At 43.1% G+C, this 22,437-nt stretch overlaps 1 protein-coding gene across 8 annotated transcripts in view; it reads right to left on the reverse strand.

The window, feature by feature from the left end:
* The window catches only part of myo18ab (myosin XVIIIAb), a 149,644-nt gene that overhangs the window by 40,878 nt on the left and 86,329 nt on the right, over window positions 1-22,437 (reverse strand). For all 8 annotated transcript variants that reach the window (XM_037546886.1, XM_037546884.1, XM_037546883.1 and 5 more), the window contains 5 exons: window positions 11,550-11,678; window positions 6,162-6,305; window positions 3,749-3,838; window positions 3,348-3,467; window positions 544-655 (listed from right to left, as the gene is read on the reverse strand). In XM_037546886.1, the coding sequence (XP_037402783.1) occupies window positions 544-655; window positions 3,348-3,467; window positions 3,749-3,838; window positions 6,162-6,305; window positions 11,550-11,678 (595 nt within the window). The remainder of the gene's footprint in view (window positions 1-543; window positions 656-3,347; window positions 3,468-3,748; window positions 3,839-6,161; window positions 6,306-11,549; window positions 11,679-22,437) is intronic.

The following is a 22,437-nucleotide window of genomic DNA, read 5'->3' on the forward strand; positions in this document are numbered from 1 at the left end:
ACACGAACAGCAATATCAGTCTTTTTCTGCTCTGAACTGGCCACTAAATTATGGGAGAGAGAACGAGAGAAGGAAAAAGAAGAGACAGAGAAGACAGAGAGAAAGAAATCATGCAGAGAGAGAAAAGGAGAAAGCGACACTGACTGACAGAGAGATGTGTGTTGTTCTCCTCAGCATTTCCATAGAAATAGCCTAATGGCAGCCGGCTAGGAGCTACACCTGATCCTGTAGATTATTTTCTCATTTGTCTGGAGGTGGCATGCCGAGGGCAGACAGCGTACCTGAAGCAACACTCTAAAGCAGCCAATCTGCAGGCCCAGTGAGCCAGGGCCCACCAAGCCCACTGAAATCCCTCCAGCAGAGGGACAAATGCAGCCCATATGAGGAATGGTATCAGCAGCATACTTAGTCATCATATGGTGTTCTGCACTAATATCTCATTCTGTCTTTTCCAGTGTCAGGCTCGGGTACACATGTCTGTGCTACAGAACTATGAGGTGTGTTTTGTGTATGTGTGGTGTGTATGTCTGTGATGTCACTCACCTGTGTCGTCATCGTCCATCTCCCCGTTCAGCTCAGAGGCACGTATGAGCCGAGACTCCATCACTTCCATCTCCATAGACTCCATCTGCTTCTTCATGGAATCATACTTGGCCTGAGACACATACACATCTCTTATCTCTGCTGTGAAATACTCTAACCATCTGCTCACAGAGAACAGCAGCTCTGATCGTCTCACAGGCAGATGAAAACACACAGATGTACATACACCAACAGCAGCCATTCTCAAGAAATACACCCAGACATGACAACCCTATGGAACTGAGCATCTTGTGATACGTAATGGCATGTAGAATCTGCATTTTCTGCAAGCTTTCATGCAAGCTCTTTATCCACAACGCATACTAGGAAAACAATTGTGGAGACAACTTTGTTATCCATCCTAGGCTACAGTGATGTAAGCTATAGACGTGTCTGTCAGTTACCTCAATCTACCATTCTACTCTGAGATTCATTACTAAGACCATTATGACAATCGTTACTGCAGTCCGTATGAAAAAGCTGTTTGGTCCTCTTGCTGTGCATCAGGAAACTCATTGGTTTGCTGTTTTTACATGCTGTCTTGCTATTTTATCTCTATTATTTAATTTATTTTTTTATTTTCTTTATTCATTTTATATTTTTCTTCATTTAGTCTCGTTAGTTTTGATTTCAGTTTATTTAAATTTAATAATGTGTATGTTTAGTGTGCATGTTTCTAATACAATATTTAATGAAAAAAAATGTTTTAACGCAGCACAAATCGGGAGTCCTGAAGGTCAAAATCATTTCTTTTTTGTTACTGAGACCAAGTTATGGTCAACACAGACCCTAAATATTACCATATATAGGCACTAACTAGGGCTGCACTGATATGGGAAATGTGATGCTGATGTCCAATATTTTTCATGTACATATTTGTTGATGCCAATACATCTATAAACGTAGAAATTGTGACCTCTATCTTGATTTGCACCACAACAACATCAAACTATTTTTATAAAGGTTAAAAATGCAACACAAATAATGATCAAATATTGGTCTGACAATACTTTTTAAGCAATGCCAATATCAATATGATTCTGATATTATCATGCATCCCTAGTATCCTTATGTGTATACATACATACATACATATATGCATAAATACATACATACATACATACAACCCCAATTCCAATGAAGTTGGGACATTGTGTAAAACAAATAAAAACAGAATACAATGATTTGCAAATCCTTTTCAACCTTTATTCAATTGGATACACTACAAAGACAAGATATTTAATGTTCAAATGGATAAACTTTATTGTTTTTTGCAACTATTCACTCATTTTGAATTTGATGCCTGCAACACGTTCCAAAGAAGTTGGGACAGGTGCATGTTTACCACTGTGTTACATCACCTTTCTTTTTAACAACACTCAATAAGCATTTGGGAACTGAGGACACTGATTGTTGAAGCTTTGAAGGTGGAATTCTTTCCCATTCTTGCTTGATGTACAACTTCAGTTGCTCAACAGTCTCCGTTGTCGTATTTTGCGCTTCATAATGTGCCACACATTTTCAATGGGAGACAGGTCTGGACTGCAAGCAGGCCAGTCTAGTACCCGCACTCTTTTACTACGAAGCCACGCTGTCATAACACGTGCAGAATATGGCTTTGCATTGTCTTGCTGAAAGAAGCAGGGACGTCCCTGAAAAAGACGTTGCTTGGATGGCAGCATATGTTGCTTCAAAACCTGCATGTACCTTTCAGCATTAATGATGCCTTCACAGATGTGCAAGTTACCCATGCCATGGGCACTAACACACCCCCACACCATCAGAGATGCTGGCTTTTGAACTTTGCGCTGATAACAATCCGGACAGTCCTTTTCCTCTTTGGCCTGGAGGACACGACGTCCATGATTTCCAAAAACAATTTGAAATGTGGACTCTTCAGACCACAGGACACTTTTCCACTTTGCGTCTGTCAACCTCAGATGAGCTCGGGCCCAGAGAAGCCGGTGGCGTTTCTGGGTGTTTTTGATATACAGCTTTTGCTTTTCATGGCAGAGTTTTAACTTGCACTTGTAAATGGAGCAACAAACTGTGTTCACTGACGATGGTTTTCTGAAGTGTTCCTGAGCCCATGTGGTAATATCTGTTACAGAATGATGTCGGTTTTTAATGCAGTGCTGCGTGAGGGATCGAAGGTCACGGGCATTCAATGTTGGTTTTCTGCCTTGCCGCTTACTTGCAGAGATTTCTCCAGATTCTCTGAATCTTTTGATGATATTATGGACTGTAGATGATGAAACCCCTAAATTCCTTGCAATTGCATGTTGAGAAACATTGTTCTCAACAATGTTGTTCACAAAGTGGTGAACCTCGCCCCATCCTTGCGTGAGAATGACTGAGCCTTTCAGGGATGCTCCCTTTATAGCCAATCATGACACTCACCTGTTTCCAATTAACCTGTTCACCTGTGGAATGTTCCAAACAGGTGTTTTTTTTGAGCATTTCTCAACTTTCCCAGTCTTTTGTTGCCCCTGTCCCAACTTCTTTGGAACGTGTTGGAGTGAATATTTGCAAAAAAAAAAGAAAAGTTTATCTGTATGAACATTAAATATCTTTGTAGTGTATTCAATTGAATACAGGTTGAAAAGGATTTGCAAGTCATCGTATTCTGTTTTTATTTATGTTTTACACAATGTCCCAACTTCATTGGAATTGGGGTTGTACATACATGCATACATACCACTTTACTTCCTGACAAAGTATAAAAACAAATGTGTTAGTGTGAGTGAGGGCACTTGTGCCAGTACCTGGAGGTCCTTCATGTCTTTCTCAAGTCGTAGTCTCTCTGAGGTCTCGGACTCCAGCAGCTGAGAGGCAGACTCCCCTGTGTTCCGTTCATCAGTGAGCTCAGATGACAGCTCTGTGATCTAAATCACGCAAAGTAATGCAGGAGCTTATTATCATACTACTGGCAGTTCTTACATGACCTCACTCTACCTACAGATGCACAAATCATGGTTTATATATGTGACACAAAGCTGCTGGAATTTTATGGCCATGTCACAGGGCTGAGTCAGTGAGACTGCTGGTATCTGCGGGCCTGTTTGATGCACTACTGAAACTTTCTAAAAATATCTTAATCAAAAACATTATTATTTAGTCTTGGATTAGTGTTGATCCAAAGGAAAAGCAGCGTGTGTGAGCTCACCCTGCTCTCTAAACGGTCAGTGTTGAGTCGCAGCTCATTTCTCTCCTTCTCCACTTTCTCCAGCTTCTGCTTCAGCTGCTGAATCTCCTCCTGAGAAAAGTCAGACAGAGAGAAAACACAGTCAGGCAGACAGCACATAGCACACAGTCAGACTGATAGCAATCAAATTCAGGAGAGACAGTCGCTCCAACAGAGAGATACACTGCTAAAGCCACTGCTGGAAGGACAATCCTAGACAGCGGGGTACTGCTAGGGGATAACATCAGACAGCCAACTGATATGAGACCATTTAACCCTTGATTGTCTACAGTTATCACGGTTGTGCTATACTATTTCAATATAACATAATTGTTATTTATTACAGTTACATAATAATATACATACATAATATTAAATAATGGCAAAAATATGGCAACAATGTAAATTTAATTTACACAAAAGTAGACTGTATGCACAAAAGTACATTTTCTTTAAATTCAAATCAAAGAAAAATCTCCTCTTTATAAACATACAATAGATGGTATCTATTGCAGGACTTTAACAACTATTTCAATAACCAATTAATCTACAGACTGCTAATTAATTAATCAACTAATCCAGCCATTAATGTCTTCTGCTCGTCACCCTTACAGTGCCACCTTTATTTAAAGTTCCGCCTGCACAACTAGCAGTTTCTTTGACAAAACAACAGAATACATTTCAAATGCTGCAGTATGTTAGAATATCATATAATATCAAAAACCAAATCTTTAGTTGGTTACTGCATAAGTGAACAAGAAAACTAAGACTAATAAGTTAGCTATATTAGTTAATATATAGACTGCTAATTGATTAATTGACCAGTCTGATTGACCGTAATCTGCCTTTTCTTCTCACTTTTCCATCACAGTGCTTCAATTATTCCAATTTCTCTGTGCAACAAGTGATTTCTTCAGTAAAACAACAAAAGCCACAACACCCCCAAAACATGCTGTATTGTAGACTGTCAGAACGACCACACATTTAATTTGAACATTTGTATAAGTAAACAATAAATTATTTCTAAGTAAATTATACATTTCAAAAAGCTATGAGTGAAAAATAATATCATGCTTTTGTTATTGCCAGTATTATGTGAGATATGCAAGGAGTAAGAGAAAGGCCAAGCAGGCAGAAGGTCAGACAGGTAGCTTCATCCCATCCTCAATATCTTTTTGGAGAAACTCCTCTCTGCACTCAGTCTTCTCTATACCTCTCTACCAGAGTTACCTGGGCTGGCTGTGAAGCAGACAGGGGGCAGAGGCAATCAGCTCCAGTTCGGCAGGCTGTTTGGCTAAAGGAGATAGCAGTGTTGTTTGTTTTTAAAGGCAGCTGCTTAGAGCCAGAGTCAGCACTGTCTCTCTCTCTCTAAGGAACACGCCTCACTGCACAGACTCACAATGCTCAGCAGGCTGTTGGACGTGCTGTGCATATACACACATATATTCTCACACATATGCACAAACACTCACTGTGACTTGCTAATGTAGTTTCCCCATTGGAAGAGGAGCTGCATTTGATCTAACCAATGCCTCTGCGCCGCCTGCGCTTCCCTATAGAGCCAGCAGGCTGAAACTACACAGGTAATGTATTCACCCACAACCCTGCCACACACTAACTTTCTACAAACAGTCAGATTGAGCGAAGCCTCAGAGGGATGAATCAAAAGGACGAGTGCTTTGGGTGAGACTGAACGGAACTGCTGGAAGCTGCAGCTGGAATTCAGGAGGGAGCAGTTCGGGAAGAGAAACAGAGATTGGCGTTAGAACCTTCCAGATGGGCTTTACCTCCAGCTCTACCACTGTCAAAAGCCAAAACCTGGACATGACACACCGATTTAGAAGTGGCTGGGGGAGGATTTGCAGCCTCAAAGGGGAGGGGGGGAGGGAGAGAGAGAGATAGAGATAGAGAGAGAGAGAGAGAGAGAGAGAGAGAGAGAGAGAGAGAGAGAGAGAGAGAGAGAGAGAGAGAGAGAGAAAGAGAAAGAGAAAGAGAAAGAGAGAGAGAGAGAGAGAGAGAGAGAGAAAAGGAGAAAGCGACACTGACTGACAGAGAGATGTGTGTTGTTCTCCTCAGCAGAGAGAGAGAGAGAGAGAGAGAGAGAGAGAGAGAGAGAGAGAGAGAGAGAGAGAGAGAGAGAGAGAGAGAGAGAGAGAGAGAGAGAGAGAGAGAGAGAGAGAGATCCAAGGACAGAGATAGGTAGACGCAGAGAGGGAGGAAAAACTGTTAGAGACTGTTGTCTCAGAGACTGATTATTTCAACCAATATCGTCTCATGGATTTATAAGCACCAAAGGCACTGCTCAACAAAAACACTTGGAGTCTGGAGAAAAAGACACAGACAGAGAAGGAGAAATGAGAGAGTGAAAGAGAGCAGGAGAGAGGTGGTGACTTACATCTTTTCCACGGATCTGCTCCTCTGTGAGCTGCACCTCAATCAGCGGCCGCACTGTGGTGAAGAGCTTCCACCAGGGCCAGCCCTTCACACCCCGGTTCTTCTTAATGTTCTTCTGGATGCAGCGGATAGCCAGGTCCTGGATCTGGAAGATGACAATACGTGGGTGAGACCAAAACAGTATTCCAAAACACTGCTAACATCACACAGAGGAACACTCTACTGTAGTAATGTAATGATGTGGGAATCCCTGCCCCCAAAGCAGTGAAAAGAAGATGCACATGAGCTGTACAGGGGCAGCACCTTAGTCCAGCATGGAAGTACAGGGCAGGCCTAGCTCGACAATAGCAGCCCTGTGTGTGGCAATCTGGGACAGACTGAAAACGCATCTCAATGCCCATTCAGCTCCAGAGACAAGACTGTTGCACCATAACAAAAAAAGCTCTTATGCCCTGGAAGCAAAGCAATTTTGACCAAACCAGTCAGATTTATAGGCCACACTGCAGCCATTACTTACAACTAGGGCTTCCATGACCTATGAGAACTCTGATATATCTGTAACAAATACTGTTGAACTGCAATGGCAGCAGCATCAAAAGTACTCTGCATTTGCACAGGATGCATTTTGTGCCTTTAACATCATATAAACTGAATTTCTTACTGTAAACATAGTACATGCATTTATGAGATCCTGCTGGTGTGGGTTGATGTCAGTTTCTTCCTGTTCAATGATGCACGCAAAATTTACTCAAATGCTATTAGTTCCCCTTTTGGAGAATTCAACCTGTTAGACATGAGTGAATGTGTGGCTTGCAAGCCAGGTCCACGAGGTGCTTCATATCTTAAAATGCTTGCTGCTAAATGAGGTCACCAGAAAAATCAAACAATGGAGTGGTTCTGGAGCCTCACCAAAGAGATCAGCCTCCTCACCGCTGGGTGCTTAAGCAAGGCCCAATGCCCTTGCGGGTAATTAAATCACACATCAATACTGCTTGGCAGCTAATTTAAACCTTTATAAGATTTTCTAGCTGTTGGAACACATGTATCTTCAATAAGAACAGATTATCTGGAAACCCAATTAGATTGGCAAACTTCACACCATCGGCAGGCCTGGTTTTGAGCGAGCTGGTGGTGGCCTGCGGGTAATCTGTCACACTGAGAGAGCCTTAACGCGCCGCAAAATCATGTCTGTCCGTTCTCCAACAGCCCTGACCAGCATATGCAATGGAGCTCATTTGCTACGCTCTGCCCACAACAAATGCTAGCCACAGCCATGCACGCAGATGGGGAGGGAAGAAGGTGAATCGGGGAAAGCTTCCTAATTAAAACGGCCGTCTGGAGGCAGTGCCATCTGAAAGCAGCCAAGGCCTGCCAGACAGTTCTGTGTGGCATCCACAGTAAGGGGGAGTGCCAACAAGATGTGTTCTTCTCTTTCCTACAGGTGCTTCTATCTCCAGCCAGGTGTGCTTGCTTGAATTCTAATACGGAGCAGCAGGTGGCGCTCATTTGGACATGCACTACCGACGCATATGCTACACACACACACACACCTGCTCATTCTTAGAGCGAACACCAGTGTCTTTAGGCAGATATTTAATTAGACACGAGATCAGCCACTCGGTGGTATTCCCAACGTGGCGCAGAGCCATTCATGATGACCGTCAAAGAGACAGGAGGAGGAGGAACAGGCCTGCAGGGTTCAAAGAGATACAGACCATGTTCTGGGATGAAGCCTTTTGAAAAAGCACCTCCAAGTCAGCAGCCTCAATTGAGGCGTCCAAATTTCAAGGCGCAGTGACCCCCCCCAGAGCTTTCGATCTGACAGAGGAAGAAATAAACAGGGTTTGTTTCTGCAGTAGTTGTTGTTTCTGAGATGAAGTCAGCTGGCTTCCATCAGCCAGTCTCTTATTGAGCTAATTAAAGAAATAAAGTAGACTAACTTGTGCCAGCAGCACTCCGCACAGCGCCAGTGCTCAAATCCACCTCCCCAAGCCACCGTTACCAACAGAAACACATAACTTTCATAAGCAGAAAACTACAAATCCACTCCAACTGCACTCTTAAGGCCCTGACACACAAGGACAATGAACTAACTAAAGCCTTAGAACTAGTGCCAAGCAGATCCAACTGGCTATCACCCTCTGTCACTGCCCTCTGTGAAATGATGCACTTAACCACACTATAAGAACTACACCTGATGTCCAGCATATGCGTTCAGCAACTGTATAGAAGGAAATAACTCTCCACACTAGAAACTGGCAGTAGTCTACATTTACACTCAATAAGACCCAGGACTACTAGTTAGTCTACCTGCATGCAGAGGTACATAGATACAAAACTTGAGGCCACCCTTAGGCCAAAATTTTGAATACTCAGAGCATTTATCATATATGCACTGTATATACAATTAACAAGCATGCTTCAGTACCAAAAATAGTTGGGAGTCCCTCGCGTCATTTTTTTCATTATATCAGTTAAACCATGTAATGACATTAAATTGTAATGACATTTTTATGATAGAGAGCCAGATAAAAGATATCATCAGTTATCATGATTCTATTCCACTAGCCGGGAGTATGAGGGACTGGGGCTACTACTCCAGGCCATTCAATCTCTGTACTCCCAGAGTGAGAGCTGTGTTCATATACTCAGCATTAAGTCGGACCCTTTCAGTATTAGCATTGGGCTCCAGCAGGGTTGCGCCCTGTCTCCACTCCTGTTCGTGATATTCATGGACAGGGTGTCAAGGCGTAGCCAAGGTCAGGAGGGCATTATGTGTGGAGGCCGGAGGGTGGCATCTCTGCTGTTTGCAGACGATGTTGTTCTTTTGGCTGAATCACATTGATGCCTCCAGCGCTCACTGGGGCGGTTTGCAGCAGAGTGTGAAGCGGTTGGTATGCGGACAGGTGGTAGCAGTAAGGCAGTCACTGTACCTGACTGTAGTGGTGAAGTGGGAGCTGAGCCATAAGGCAAAGCTCTCCGTTTACCGGTCGGTCTACATCCCGACCCTCACCTATGGTCATGAGCTGTGGGTAAACACCAAAAGAATGAGATTGCGAATACAAGCGGTGGAAATGAGCTTTCTTCGCAGGGTGGCAGGCTACACTCTATTTGATAGGGTGAGGAGCTCGGTCATCCGGGAGGAGCTAGGAGTAGAGTCCCTACTCCTCCGCATTGAGAGGAGCCAGCTGAGGTGGTTCGAGCATCTGATTCGGATGCCCCCTGGACGCCTCCCGGTGGGGGTGTACCAGGCACAGCCTACTGGGATAAGGCCCCGAGGTCGTCCTAGGACCCGCTGGAGGGATTACATCTCCAAGTTGGCCTGGGAGCAGCTTGGGGTCCCTGGGAATGAGCTGAAGGAAGTTGCAGGGGACAGAGTCATCTTGATTGATGATTGATGATGATTCCACTAACCCAACTCCAACTTCTTCAGGCTTTGATCAATTAGCCCTGCAGGGCTGTTATTAGAATCGCTGAAGACCACTGCATATTGTCTCAAAGCTGCAGCTGTGCTTGTCAATATTGATACTACCCTAATAACAGGCGGCAGTCAGTTTAATATAACAGGGCCTATACATGCTTCTGATTAGCAATACATTGCAATACAAGATTTGTGAAAAAGGCGCCAGCTTCCTGTCCTGAGGAAAAAAAAAAAACCTTTCTGGGACGATATAATCCTTCGGGCAATAGTGGTCTTATCCAGTTGCAATTTATCACAGAGTTTTGTGGGTACAGTGACAGCAATAAGGCAATAACAGTGCATCTCTACTCTCCAATAAATGTCACAACCCGGTCTAAATGTAAACTGAAATAGCTGTGACCCTTTAGAACAAAAATGGAGACGGAGAAAGGACATTTTGTGATTATTTTACAGACACAGCTGGAAAGCTGCTCACCTACAAATAAAAATCACACAAAAAAGCCACACAAAATCCCAACACACGCAACAGCAACAAGTAAGCTCTATAGAAAGTGCCACACTGACCTAAAAAGCTCAAAGCCAAACAAGTTCTGTGTGGCCTTGACCTCTACCAGCCACAGGAGTTTAGTAAAACGAAGTTTTCCTTATAAAAAAGAAAAAAAAAACTGCTGCAGAGACTCCAGTGCAGCCGAGAGTAGCATGCAGGTTTGAGAGCATGTTTCAAGGTTAACACTACAGCACCCAGCCCAAAAATGAAACTACTGTTCTCTCTTACTCCTTCAGACTGAGAGGTACACAGTAGGTCAGAAACAACCCTGTGTCTGATGAACCATACCAGGATTGAGTGTGTACTTCAACCTACTCTGAACTGCGCCTCAGTGACACTGTAAGGGCATGTTCATACTTGGCAGGTTTGGCTAAATTAAAACGAACCCAATGAAAGAATGATGTGATGCAAACCCTAAAGTGTCTGCAATAGACAAATTTCTAAGGCTGTTTTGACATGCATCACTTCATCACCTCCAAAACAGTAATTATAGAATGGATAGTTTGTGTGTTAAAATCAGGCTGGGGAACATGCCACACATTACAAAATATTTGTTATACACACACATCAATCATATATCTGACTTCTCTGATGTTTTATAAAACAAGTGAGATTTATGTCATTTCCTAGTGACATTCCATCACTTTGGGTCATGGGAAAGCATGCCCTTTTGTGGCATTTCATTCTAGAATAAAACAGGACAAATAAAACTGACAATCTCAGAGAGTGCAATGCGGTTCAGAAAGTGTGTTGGATATTGTCCTAGTTCATTTCACGAAATACACTTCACACACACACCACAGGAACTGAACTACAACCGTGAGAGAAAAAAAAGGCAGGTCTACATGTGAGACTGAGTAAGCAAGAGAAAGTAATGTGAGAAAGAGAGAGACAGAAAGAGAGACAGAGTGAATGAGAAAATGAATTAATGCAGGGCAGGACACTGTGCCCTGAAACACAGAGGGTGTAAAGCCCTGAGGAGGAGAGAGGGTGAGTGGAAAGAAGAGATGAATGGACAAAGAGAGAGAGGGCAGGCAGATGCCGGGTGGCGGAGGATCGATAGGGCCGTGATGGAGTGCTGAGGGGGTGACGGCTGTCCCCAGAGATGTGCAGATTGAATGCTATCTGCCAGCTGAGGGCACAGCTGTGGGATTTATCATGGGCCACTCTGATGAAATTCTGATGTACTTCTGATGTACAAATTCCACAGCAGATGAATGTGCACTAACCATGCAAGACTCTTCACTTCAAGAGCTACAACTGGACACATAATGCAGTCACTCTGCATCATTTTTTTTTTCAAGCATTAGCATTCTGTGTCCACACTACATAGCTGAAAAAGCATGCAATGACTGCATTATAAATTAAGATGTAATGGGACACAGTAATGGTTAAGAGCAGAGGAATTCACAGGGACTCACCTTTCTTTTCTTAAAGGCCTGCCGGGCAAGGTATCCTCTGCAGGCGGCCTGGAAGAGTGTGATGTTGCGCCTGGTCTGCATGTCCCTCTGCTCCTCCAGCTTGGCCAGAACACCTGCCCTGAAGAATACCTGCACAAAAAGAGCACAGCTATAAGGTCTCAGGCTAAGCGTGGGTGATATGGCAAATAGAAAAAAGAACATTACAGTACTTGAAGAGATTTTCTTGATATGCATCATGAATGTGAAAATATGTAGCACTAAAAATATGCATTACTAAACATGAATAACACAATGACCATAACTGTAATATAAAAATAACTGTTGCCAACTATAAGCAGGTTATTGCTGTTAACAGATACTGTATAACTGGTCTGATTATGACCATGAAATACCGATATTATCCATGTTTAAGCAGCAATGATCTCAGACACTGTAGCTATTAACCAGCTACAGTGCCCTCCAAATATTAATGCCCCTGGTAAAAAAAAAAAAAATTCATTATTCTGTGTGTGCCACACATACATACACACAACATAACATACAGCAATAATGTGCAACAACTGGGTTGCTGAGGTGCATAATCATTACATGGCTAAAAGAAAATCGCTAAACAGTTCATGCCCACTTCCACTATCAGGTCAATAATTCGGAAGTTTAAAGCAACTGAAGATGTTGGAAAGAGGACATATGTCTATATATAGGAGGATGGTTCAAGTGGGCAAACAAATCACAGCTGGGGAACTGTAGACATTAATTATAACTTGAGGTCAGAACATCACACAAAACTACAAATCAGAAACAACATATATAACCACAAGCTATTTGGAGAGTTGCCAGAAGAAACTCTCAGATTTCAAGGACCAAAAAAAAAAAAAAAAAAAAAAAAAAAAAAAAAAAAAAAAAAAAAAATGTAACCTTCAGTGGGACCGTGCTCAATGGTCACATGAGACCAAACAGCCTAGGAAAGATAACCACACAGAAAAATACCTTATCCTAAATAGAATGTAAGGTGGTGGATCTGTAATCTTATATGGCTGTTTGTCTTCCAAAGATCCTGAACAGCTTGTTCGGTATTCATGGACTCAATCAAGTGCAAGCAGATGTTAAATCAAAACCTGACGGCCTCAGCCAGGAATCTTATATTAGATTATGGATGCATCTTTCAGTAGGACAGTGAAATAAAACCAAATAACAGAGAATAAACCAAATAAACTTCTCATCTAACATCAGTGTGTTCTGGAAGAATTGTCAAAAAATTCCTATAAACACACATTGTGGAAAGCCTTCCTAGAAGAGCCGAAGCTGTAATAGCTGCAAAGGGTGGGCCGACATCATATTAAACCCTATGGATTAAGAATGGGATGCCACTCAAGTTCATATTCATGTGAATGCAGATGAGCAAATATTTTGGCAAGATTGTGTGTGTGTGTGTGTGTGTGTGTGTGTGTGTGTGTGTATGTATGTATATATATCCAACACACACACACACACACACACACACACACACACACACACTATACATATATATATATATATATATATATATACACACATACATACACATAATACATACATACATACATACATACACACACATATACACACACACGTACACCTAGAAAACGAACTGAGTCTCCCCAGAATGTTTCAAATGCAGGTGCCAGCCTCAGATTCCTCTATATGTTCTGAGTGAAATGAAACACATTTCCGCATAATTGACAAAAGAACAATGATGCATACAGATAAACTAGGGCCTGAAAATCTATTTACAACAGTCATTCATTCAGTTTTTCCTTCTCTTTGCACAGCTCTATAAAACAAACAATATCTGCAGGGAAGCCTTTTGGGGAGCTTGAGGTTTCCATATCAAGCTCTGCCAATGCACCGTTTCCCTTGCAATTTTCCACTTGGTGACAAGCGTGTCAGACTGAGTGGCGCAACAGCACAAGTGTGGAAAAGCCCTCCCCCGTTTTCTCTTCTAATAAACAGAAGCTGAAGTGAGCCGTTTCTTGTTTTCTTGCGATTCCTTTCATCCATTGCTCCAGACACTAATTACATTAGCATATTATTAGTATTAATGGCAGGGTTAGACCCAGAGAGCTTTATTTGCTACCTTTGGTGCACTGTGAATTTTATACCTGGAGTGTGAAGAAAATTCTGCTAAGAGAAAAGGCCTCAGAGAAGTTCTGAGCCTGCAGATTCAATTACTCCACATCTGCGAAGATGGCAACAAATGTCTCTTGATTGAGCTTTTATCTGAGGCTACTGAGGAGCCTAATCTTCTTCTTTAGATCAAAGCCGGAGAGCCTTTCTGTGCCGTGTGTTGCACTTTGTTGTTATTACTTCCAGCGTACTCTCTCAGAGCCCCCTCCATCACGTCTTGTAGGAGAGTGGAGGGTTATGGAAAGATGCCATATTGATCTTAACTCTGACTGAGCTCAAAGCCTCTGGCATACTGCTGACACCCCCACTGCAAAGTAAGTGAGAATAAATCACAATACATTTAACAGCACTCTTCCTGCCATGACCCCCAATTCCACACGTTAGTGCTTCTTGCTGTAGTGCTTGAGAAAGCTGGGGAAGTTATGTGAGGGCCAGTGAAGATCACTCACACCACCTGTCTCAAAGTGGGACCTCAGGTGGGACACCTCTTCATCTCTGAGCAGTTCATGGGCAAACAGAGCTCTCATTAACAAATGCTAGTGAAGTGGCAGATATTCTTCACTTAAAGACCAAAGACCTGATTCCATGTCTTCTTTAGTCATGTGTATGTGTATCTGTGTGTAATATGCAGTCCAGCAGGGTGTTCCAACATTCTAACTTTTCAGCTTACGCATTGAGCGTCTCAAGGCTTCCAGGGGTCCACTTTTTCAGGCGTCCACTTAATAAATTTGTAACTGCCAGTCTTAAATCAACAAACAATATTAAACTTAAAAAAGAATGGTGTGAAGGAGGTAATTTGCAATTATTTAAGCTGACTGAAATTATGTTTCACAGTTGTTATTTCAAAATTAAATGTTTACATCGCAAAAAACAGAAATGTGAATTGTGTACATTTTCATCCATTGAGCAGAGATAAATTAATGGAAATAAATGAATAAACAAATAAAATGTATTTACAGTTTTACAAAACAACTTTAGAGAGAAGAAGTGAGTCATGTTTGTTTCTTTGAGCTGTTTGTGTCATCAGTTAGGAGTTACTAACAGTATCAGTTAGTATCAACAGCTAGAGGTGCAAGCTAACCAGCCTCACTTAGATTTCTATTTTAATACAATTTAAATGTTTTTAAAAACAATTTGATTCTTAATTGCAATTATTCATCAGCTGAAATTTCATGATTGTGACCAGCCTAGCTGGAATGCTAATATCCTTTTTATGATGTTACACTCTGGCATGTAACTCTAGTCATGACCGGTCTCAGGGCTAAAAGTTGACAAATTACTATTTTCTTTTAAACTTGTATTTTTAAAGTATTCTAGTAACAACATACATTGTGATGTTCTAAACTTTGTTTTAAACCTACCTACCTTCTTTATTCGTCCAGTTACACCTTTTTGGCCCTCTACCCACCATAAACAATGCACTTTGGCTGACCAACACAAAACTGAAGGCATCTTTGCTCTATAGTCAACAGTGGAGTTACAGGTAACTATCACCTTTCAGTTCAGCAATAATAATAATAATAATAAACTCAATTTATTTAATCACCATGTGTATTTAGAGTTTATTTTATATACAATACAATGTGGATTTCAATTTTACAAACTATTTACCGATACTTGCCTATTCCAGTTTTTAGAAGTTTTATTCAATATTTTAATAGCTCTGTAAACAAGAAGTGAATTAAAAAATAATTAATATACTGTAATCATCCATTTAAGGGTCTCTGATTTTGGCAGGTTCTCAGATTTGACCACAACCAAAATTAGTATCTACATTATAAAAAAAAAAAACAATGATTCCAAACTTTTAAACCTCAGTGTCCACTGGATAACTATACAAAAATCACAAATCCACAATATTGAAACTGGCTCCAATAGAATGTGACCACATGGTTAGGTGTTTAAAGACTAATAACACCATCCAGGGTCACCTATTCCCAAAACCCTTCATTTGTAAAATGCTCAGAAAAGAGATTTTGGGCTTGAATTATTGCATCTCTGGGACTTGAACAGAACTTAGAACTTATTTGTTTTCAACTAGATCTTACGGTTCAAGGCTCGCTTTCTGCAGTTTTGAACACTGGATGAAAAAAGGGTAAGCTGTGCTGCGTTTCACATGGAATAGCAAAAAAGCAAAAATTCAACTTAAAATAAAGAAAAAACCTTAGTGTCATTTGTCATTAAGATTCTGATTGCGCATAACATCCGTCCTCATTCTCATGCTGGCACAGAGTATGTAAGCACAACTATTATAGCAAATTACATCACCCTAAGAAGTGTCTGAGAGGACATTTTAGTTAGTTGGAACATTGTGTTGACATCTATGTTCCACAATGCTGATGAAACCACTGAGTAACACCAGTAGTGGGGTGGGAGGGCTTTGCGGGGGTGACAATTGGGTCAGAATACGGCCCTATAGTCTTTACCTGCCAGGCTGCGTGGGAGCTGTACTGTGGTATGCGATTAGCCGTTTCAGAACAGAGTCGAAGGTCAGCATGGTCATCTGAGTAAAAAGCTTTTTTCAGACAGATCATAAAGCATCGATCACTATGGTGACCCAGAGAGCAGTATTCCTCACTTTGAGAGGGAAAACAAACTACAAGAAAAGAAGGCAAAGAGAGCATTTTATCTGCAAAAGAATGAGTTTCTCTGTGATGGATAGAACTGAGATGGTGACAGAGGCCCTAATGACTGCCCAAATACCCAAAGGTTAACACAAGCTCCATCAAGCTAGAGTCCTGTTGTAGTAAGCGAGGTACTGACTTCGAGTTACATACCAAGTCTTTTCTTATTGTGCTTATCAGTCAGTCCATGGATACGTACTGACAATATCTCCACTAAATCATTCATTTATTGCCCTCAAAACAACAACTGTACAGTCACATGCAGATAAGAACACTGAAGATTCAAGCCTCATCAACTTCTTAAGAGGCTTTATAAGAAAGGGCATTTTGGTTGCAGTCTAAGGCTGTGTTCACGGACATTTTGGCAAGCATCAACGAAAAACGCTGACACGCACTGTTGGTTCTAGATCAATGTTTCATCCCACATGACCAGGAATTGTGGAAGAAAAAAAAAACTCCTACAAGCTGCTGGCAGAGATACATTGAAATTTTAGTCAACATAAAATGTAAGTAAAAATGGCACTTTCAGAGAGGGGGGGGGTGATAGGAGATACGTCAAAAACAAAGGACTCAATTACAGGTTCGACACCACTTGGAAAAGATGGCATCCTGCCAACTATGCTAGCACAACACAACCTGTAGCTGTAGTTTTTGAAATAAAGCCACAAATGACAGTGTTATGTCTAAATCTAGCACAATCTAAATAAAATTAATGTAATTCATTGCCTTAGATGACCACCCATTCTCTGTTGTTGATGTTGGATTTCAATGCTGTAAGAATTGCAAGTTTGTTATGTTAACATTTTTTCATCATTATCTTTTTTGGTTTAAGCCCAGCATGTCTTGAAATTCAATTTTGTTTTTTTTTGGCCAAGAATTTTTTATTTAAGAGCATCGCTAGCCTTCATAAATCTTAAGAGTTGGACAGTACAGCTCCGGATGTGACGGTAGCAATTAGGTTCTCTTCCATCCTGCTCAACACTGGTAGGACTGAAGCCCCAGACTTTCTTGGTGCATGGTTACATCAGAGTTGACTCAGTGTTACATCATACAGTGTTCTGTCAGAAGATCAACTCTGGTGTAATTTTCATACTGTCATGTGTTTGTGTCTCTTATCCATCGACCCATTGTTATCATCAAAATTACTGGACAAAGGCATATTTTTTTCTTTTACAGATCCCATAATGTTCTTGTGAGTGAAACCCACACTTAGGGTTCTAGCTGTTATTTCTAGCACTTCCATGCTGACCTGAGACCAATTTTGTCACAGCAGTTTAGATTTGCAGTTGCATATCACAATCAGTGTAGAAGATGCCTCCTACCTGTAGCAGGCACACTTGTGCAGAGATTTCCCATTTCCCTCCACACTTAATCAGCTATTTATCAGCCTGTCGCTATGTTGGCTATCCTTCCTGGCTGCTGTTCTCCTTCTGAAAGCACAATGGCTTATTGCACTGATTGGTGTTTGTTGCGGGTTACTGGCGCGTGCCAAGGCAGCATGGCCCGAACGGGGAGTCGCTGCCTGCCAGAATCTATCATTGCGCTATGAGAGATGCACAAAGGAGGGAGGCACAAACTCAGTTTTAATTGTAAGTACAGGTAGAGATCGAGTACATCCAAGTCTTCCAAGTGCTGGCCAAAGTCATGCCTGCTGATCGTGAGAGGCGAAAACAGCCTAATTGTCTTTTGCACTCTGAGGATCCAGTAAATAAGTTGCTAAAAACCAGCAGCGCCAATCCATCTGCAGCTTAGACGGCAGGCCCACAGCAGATGCCTTTTCTCTACAGAGTGAAAAGAGAGACAGTCTTTTGCCTGCCCCACCGCAGCACATCTTTTGCCAGATGTGAGTGCAGCGGCAGCAGGGATTAGAGGCAGCCTAGTTTGAGTGGCGTAAGGGGAACCGCACGAGTCGGCAATCTAAATGGAAATCATACCATCTGTTCAGAATTGATCCTTATGACACAGGCTGAATCTATATGCTGTATACTTATTCTATACACAGATATGTAATATGGGATGCACATACCACATGAATTCTACTACTACTCGAAAAAGGACATTCAACAAAGGGTCCAATAAGTGGTGCTGTTATTTTGGGGTTTGCATGAGTGAGAGACAGGTGTGTAGAACAGAGTGGGAGTAAGTGATTTGTGCATATTAGTTCCTCAGTTTATTCTGTTTTGTAATTCATGCGAGACTAATGGTTGCTGCTCCTTAAATAAGATGACAAGAACGCATACAATACAGCTGAATTTATTTTACGATTTCTTGGATGAATGCTTACGGAGTGTTTTGTGTTTGACTCACATGAAGTACATGAGTTAACTGTTACTGAAGGCATTTCTCCATGTCTGAGATTGGCAGTGGTTCTTTCCACTGCATTTCTTTTTCCTGCAAAGTGAGCACCTTTGCAGGCACATATATTGGTGGGTGCCTCTTAGCTGACCCATATTTAGCAGGGTTAGTTAGTTAGAACAGGTCTGGAGTGAAGACCCAGACTAATGCGATCCAAACTACTCCATGCATGATATGCACAAAAAAAAATCATGTACCCTGCTCAGCAAAGGGTCACCAGGACCTACCCCTGGAGCCAGGCCTGCAGGTAGTGTTCCACGGCGAGCGCCTGGTGGCCGGGCAGCCCACGTAAACCCAAAGAGGCAACGTGGGGAGGCCATGTGGGTCCACTACCCACAAGGTCCAGCATGGGGGAGCGGTGCAGCGACGTACTGGCAGTGGGAGATTGCGGGGAGGTCCTTGGTGGCCTAGGCCCCTGCAGCAGAAACTGGCTCTTGGTACATGGAATGTAACCTCACTGGGGGAAAGGAACCAGAACTTGTGCAGAAGGTTGAAAGGTAGCAACTAGATATAGTTGGGCTCACCTCCACCCACAGTGTCGGCTCTGGCACCAAACTCCTGGATGGGGTTGGTCTCTCTCCTAGTCAGAGGTTGCACAGAGTGAGAGGCGCCGGGCGGGTGTGGGGATACTCACAAGTCCCTGGTTGGTGACCATGCAGTTGGAGTTTGTCCCGGTGGATGAGAGGGTCGCCTCAATGCGAATTAAAATCGCAGCGAGGAAAACTTTGACTGTTGTCTGTGCTTATGCACCAAACAACAGGTCAGAATATTTGGCCTTCTTGGAGCGAATGGGCGGAATTCTGGAAAGGGTCCTGCCTACAGACTCCATAGTTTTACTGGGAGACTTCAATGCTCACGTTGGCAATGACTGGGAGACCTGGAGAGGCGTGATTGGGAAGAACGGCCTGCCCGATTTAAACCTGAATGGTGAATTGTTATTGGACGTCTGTGCCTTGCATTGATTGTCCATAACGAACACCAAGTTCAAACACAAGGATGTTCATAAGTGTACATGGTACCAGAGCTCCTTGGGTCAAAGCTCAATGATCGACTTTGTTGTTGTTGTTTCATCTGACTTGGGACCATATGTTCTGGACACTAGGGTGAAGAGAGCTGAGCTATCAACTGATCATCATCTGGTGGTGAGTTGGATCAGATGGCAGGGAAGACTGATGGTCAGATCCGGTAGGCCCAAATGAATAGTGAGGGTGTGCTGGGAATGATTGTCGGAGGCCCCTGCTTGGAATGATTTCAACTCCCACCTCCAGGAGAGCTTTTCTCATGTCCCGGAGGAGGTAGGTGACATGGAGTCTGAATGTACCCTGTTCAAATCCTCCATTGTGGAAGCTGCCAGGCGTAGCTGTGGCCAAAAGTTTGTGGGTGCCTTGTGGGTGGCAAAGGCAAAATCCAGGGCATGGGAAGAGTTTGGTGAGGCCATAGAAAAAGACTTTCGTTCGGCCGCAAAGAGGTCCTGGACAACTATCGGGCAACTCAGGAGCGGTCGGGGTGGCTGCGTCCAAGCTGTGTTCGGCAAGGGTGGAAAAACTGACTTCAAATGAGGATATTGTCGGTCGGTGGAAGGAGCACTTTGAGGAACTTCTTAATCCGGGAGACGTGCCTCCCTCATTGGAGTCAAGGCCAGAGGCTCCTGGGGTGTTGAGTTCCATGTCACTGGTGGAGGTCACAGGTAAGCTCCTCAGTGGCAAGGCGGATGGATGAGATTCGTCCAGAAACGCTTAAGGCTCTGGATATTGTAGGGCTGTCGTGGCTAACACGCGGATTCCGTCTCGGCCGTGGAACAATGGACCAGCTTTTCACCCTCTCACAGATTGTTGAGGGGGCATGGGAGTTTGCCAACCCAGTCTACATGTGTTTTGTGGACTTGGAGAAGGCTTATGACGTGTTCCTTCATGTTCCTTGAGATATCTTGTGGGAGGTCCTCCAGGAGTATGGGGTGCCGGGGCTACTACTCCGGGCCATCCAATCTCTGTACTCCTGGAGCGAGAGCTGTGTCCGTATACTCGGCATTAAGTCAGACTCTTTCAGTGTTAGCATTGGACTTGCCATGGTTGTCTACCATGACAGAGTGTCAGGGCATAGCCGGGGTCAGGAGGGCATTGTGTGTGGAGGCTGGAGGGTGGCGTCTCAGCTGTTTACAGATGATGATGTTCTTTTGGGGAAATCACATGGATGCCTCCAGCGCTCGCTGGAGCGGTTTGCAGCTGATTGTGAAGCGCTTGGTATGCGGATCAGCACCTCCCAGTGTGAGTCCATGATCTTGGCCCAGAAACGGATGGCATGCCCACTCAGGTAAGGGAAAAGGACCTGCCCCAGGTGGAGGAGTTTAAGTATCTTGGGGTCTTGTTTACGAGTGACGGGAAGAGGGATCATGAGATTGGCCGCAGGCTGGGACAGGTGGCAGCAGTAATGCGGTCACTGTACCGGACTGTAGTGAAGAGGGAGGGTTAGGGTTAAAGGCAAAGCTCTCTGTTTACCGGTCGATCTACATCCCGACCCTCACCTATGGTCAATGAGCTGTAGGTAATGACCGAAAGAACGAGATCGCGAATACAAGTGGCGGAAATTAGCTTTTTTCGTCAAGTGGCGGGCTACACGCTATGTGATAGAGTGAGGAGCTCGGTCATCTGGGAGGAGCTCAGAGTAGAGCCGCTACTCCTCCGCATTGAGAGGAGCCAGCTGAGGTGGTTCAGGCATCCGAATCGGATGCCCCCTGGATGCCTCCCGGTGGGGGTGTTCCAGGCACGGCCTACCGGGACAAGACCCTGCGGTTGTCCTAGGACCCGCTGGAGGGTTTATATCTCCAAGTTTGCCTGGGAGCGGCTTGGGGTCCCCAGGAATGAGCTGGAGGAAGTTGTGAGGGACAGGGTCATCTGGGATTCTCTGCTCTCCCAACTGCTACCGCGACCCTATCTGGACTAGCGGTCAACGATGATAATGATAATTCACATAGCGATGCTCACTGTGTATCACCATCATACAGGACTCATTATTTAAGTTATTTAAGATTTTCCGTTATCTCATATCACGCTAACAGAAGTGTTTTTTTTTTTTTGTCTGACTGAAAACTTTATTACTGCATTTGTCTAATTCCCATTAACAGTATGTCAAGCTGCTTGTTAAACAATACAGGAGCAATAAAAAGAGCAATAAGAATAAATAAGAGATTTTCTACTTTGCCTTATGAAACAACCCATATGGCCATGTTCCTGTAACTGTATACTGACACCTATCGGTATGGGTAATAAGGACCATCTGTACTGCAGGGGGTGTTGCCCTCACCTTACTTGATAGTGGAAAGACTGGGATGGGTGTGTTATCAGTTTCTCTCAAAAGATGATGGAGTCAGAGTTACTAGCAACTATAAGAAATCCTTTTTTGGACACCAAATAGTCAGTAACTGACACGGATGTTGTCAAAACCAGTTTAGACAGTAATCAGTTATATGTGCAAGCAACACATGAGAGCGACCAAAAGCATAGAACAGCATTATGTAAAGCTTTTTTGAGATCAAGCAATTTCTGACTTCAAATGCAAATCATTCTGTCTTTGCTACCACTTGCAGTTGAAGCTGATGTTACCGAGGAAGTGAGACTGACAGCAACAGAGCTTAGCAAACTCTTTGCTCTTCCTCACGAAGGCCAAGCACTATTACCTCAACACTGAGTGCTGCAAAATGGAAACTAGACTGTATGGACAACTAGATTACTCACTCATGTTCGCACGAT

Source organism: Pygocentrus nattereri, chromosome 17 (assembly GCF_015220715.1).
Source record: "Pygocentrus nattereri isolate fPygNat1 chromosome 17, fPygNat1.pri, whole genome shotgun sequence".
In the NCBI taxonomy this organism is placed as follows: domain Eukaryota; kingdom Metazoa; phylum Chordata; class Actinopteri; order Characiformes; family Serrasalmidae; genus Pygocentrus; species Pygocentrus nattereri.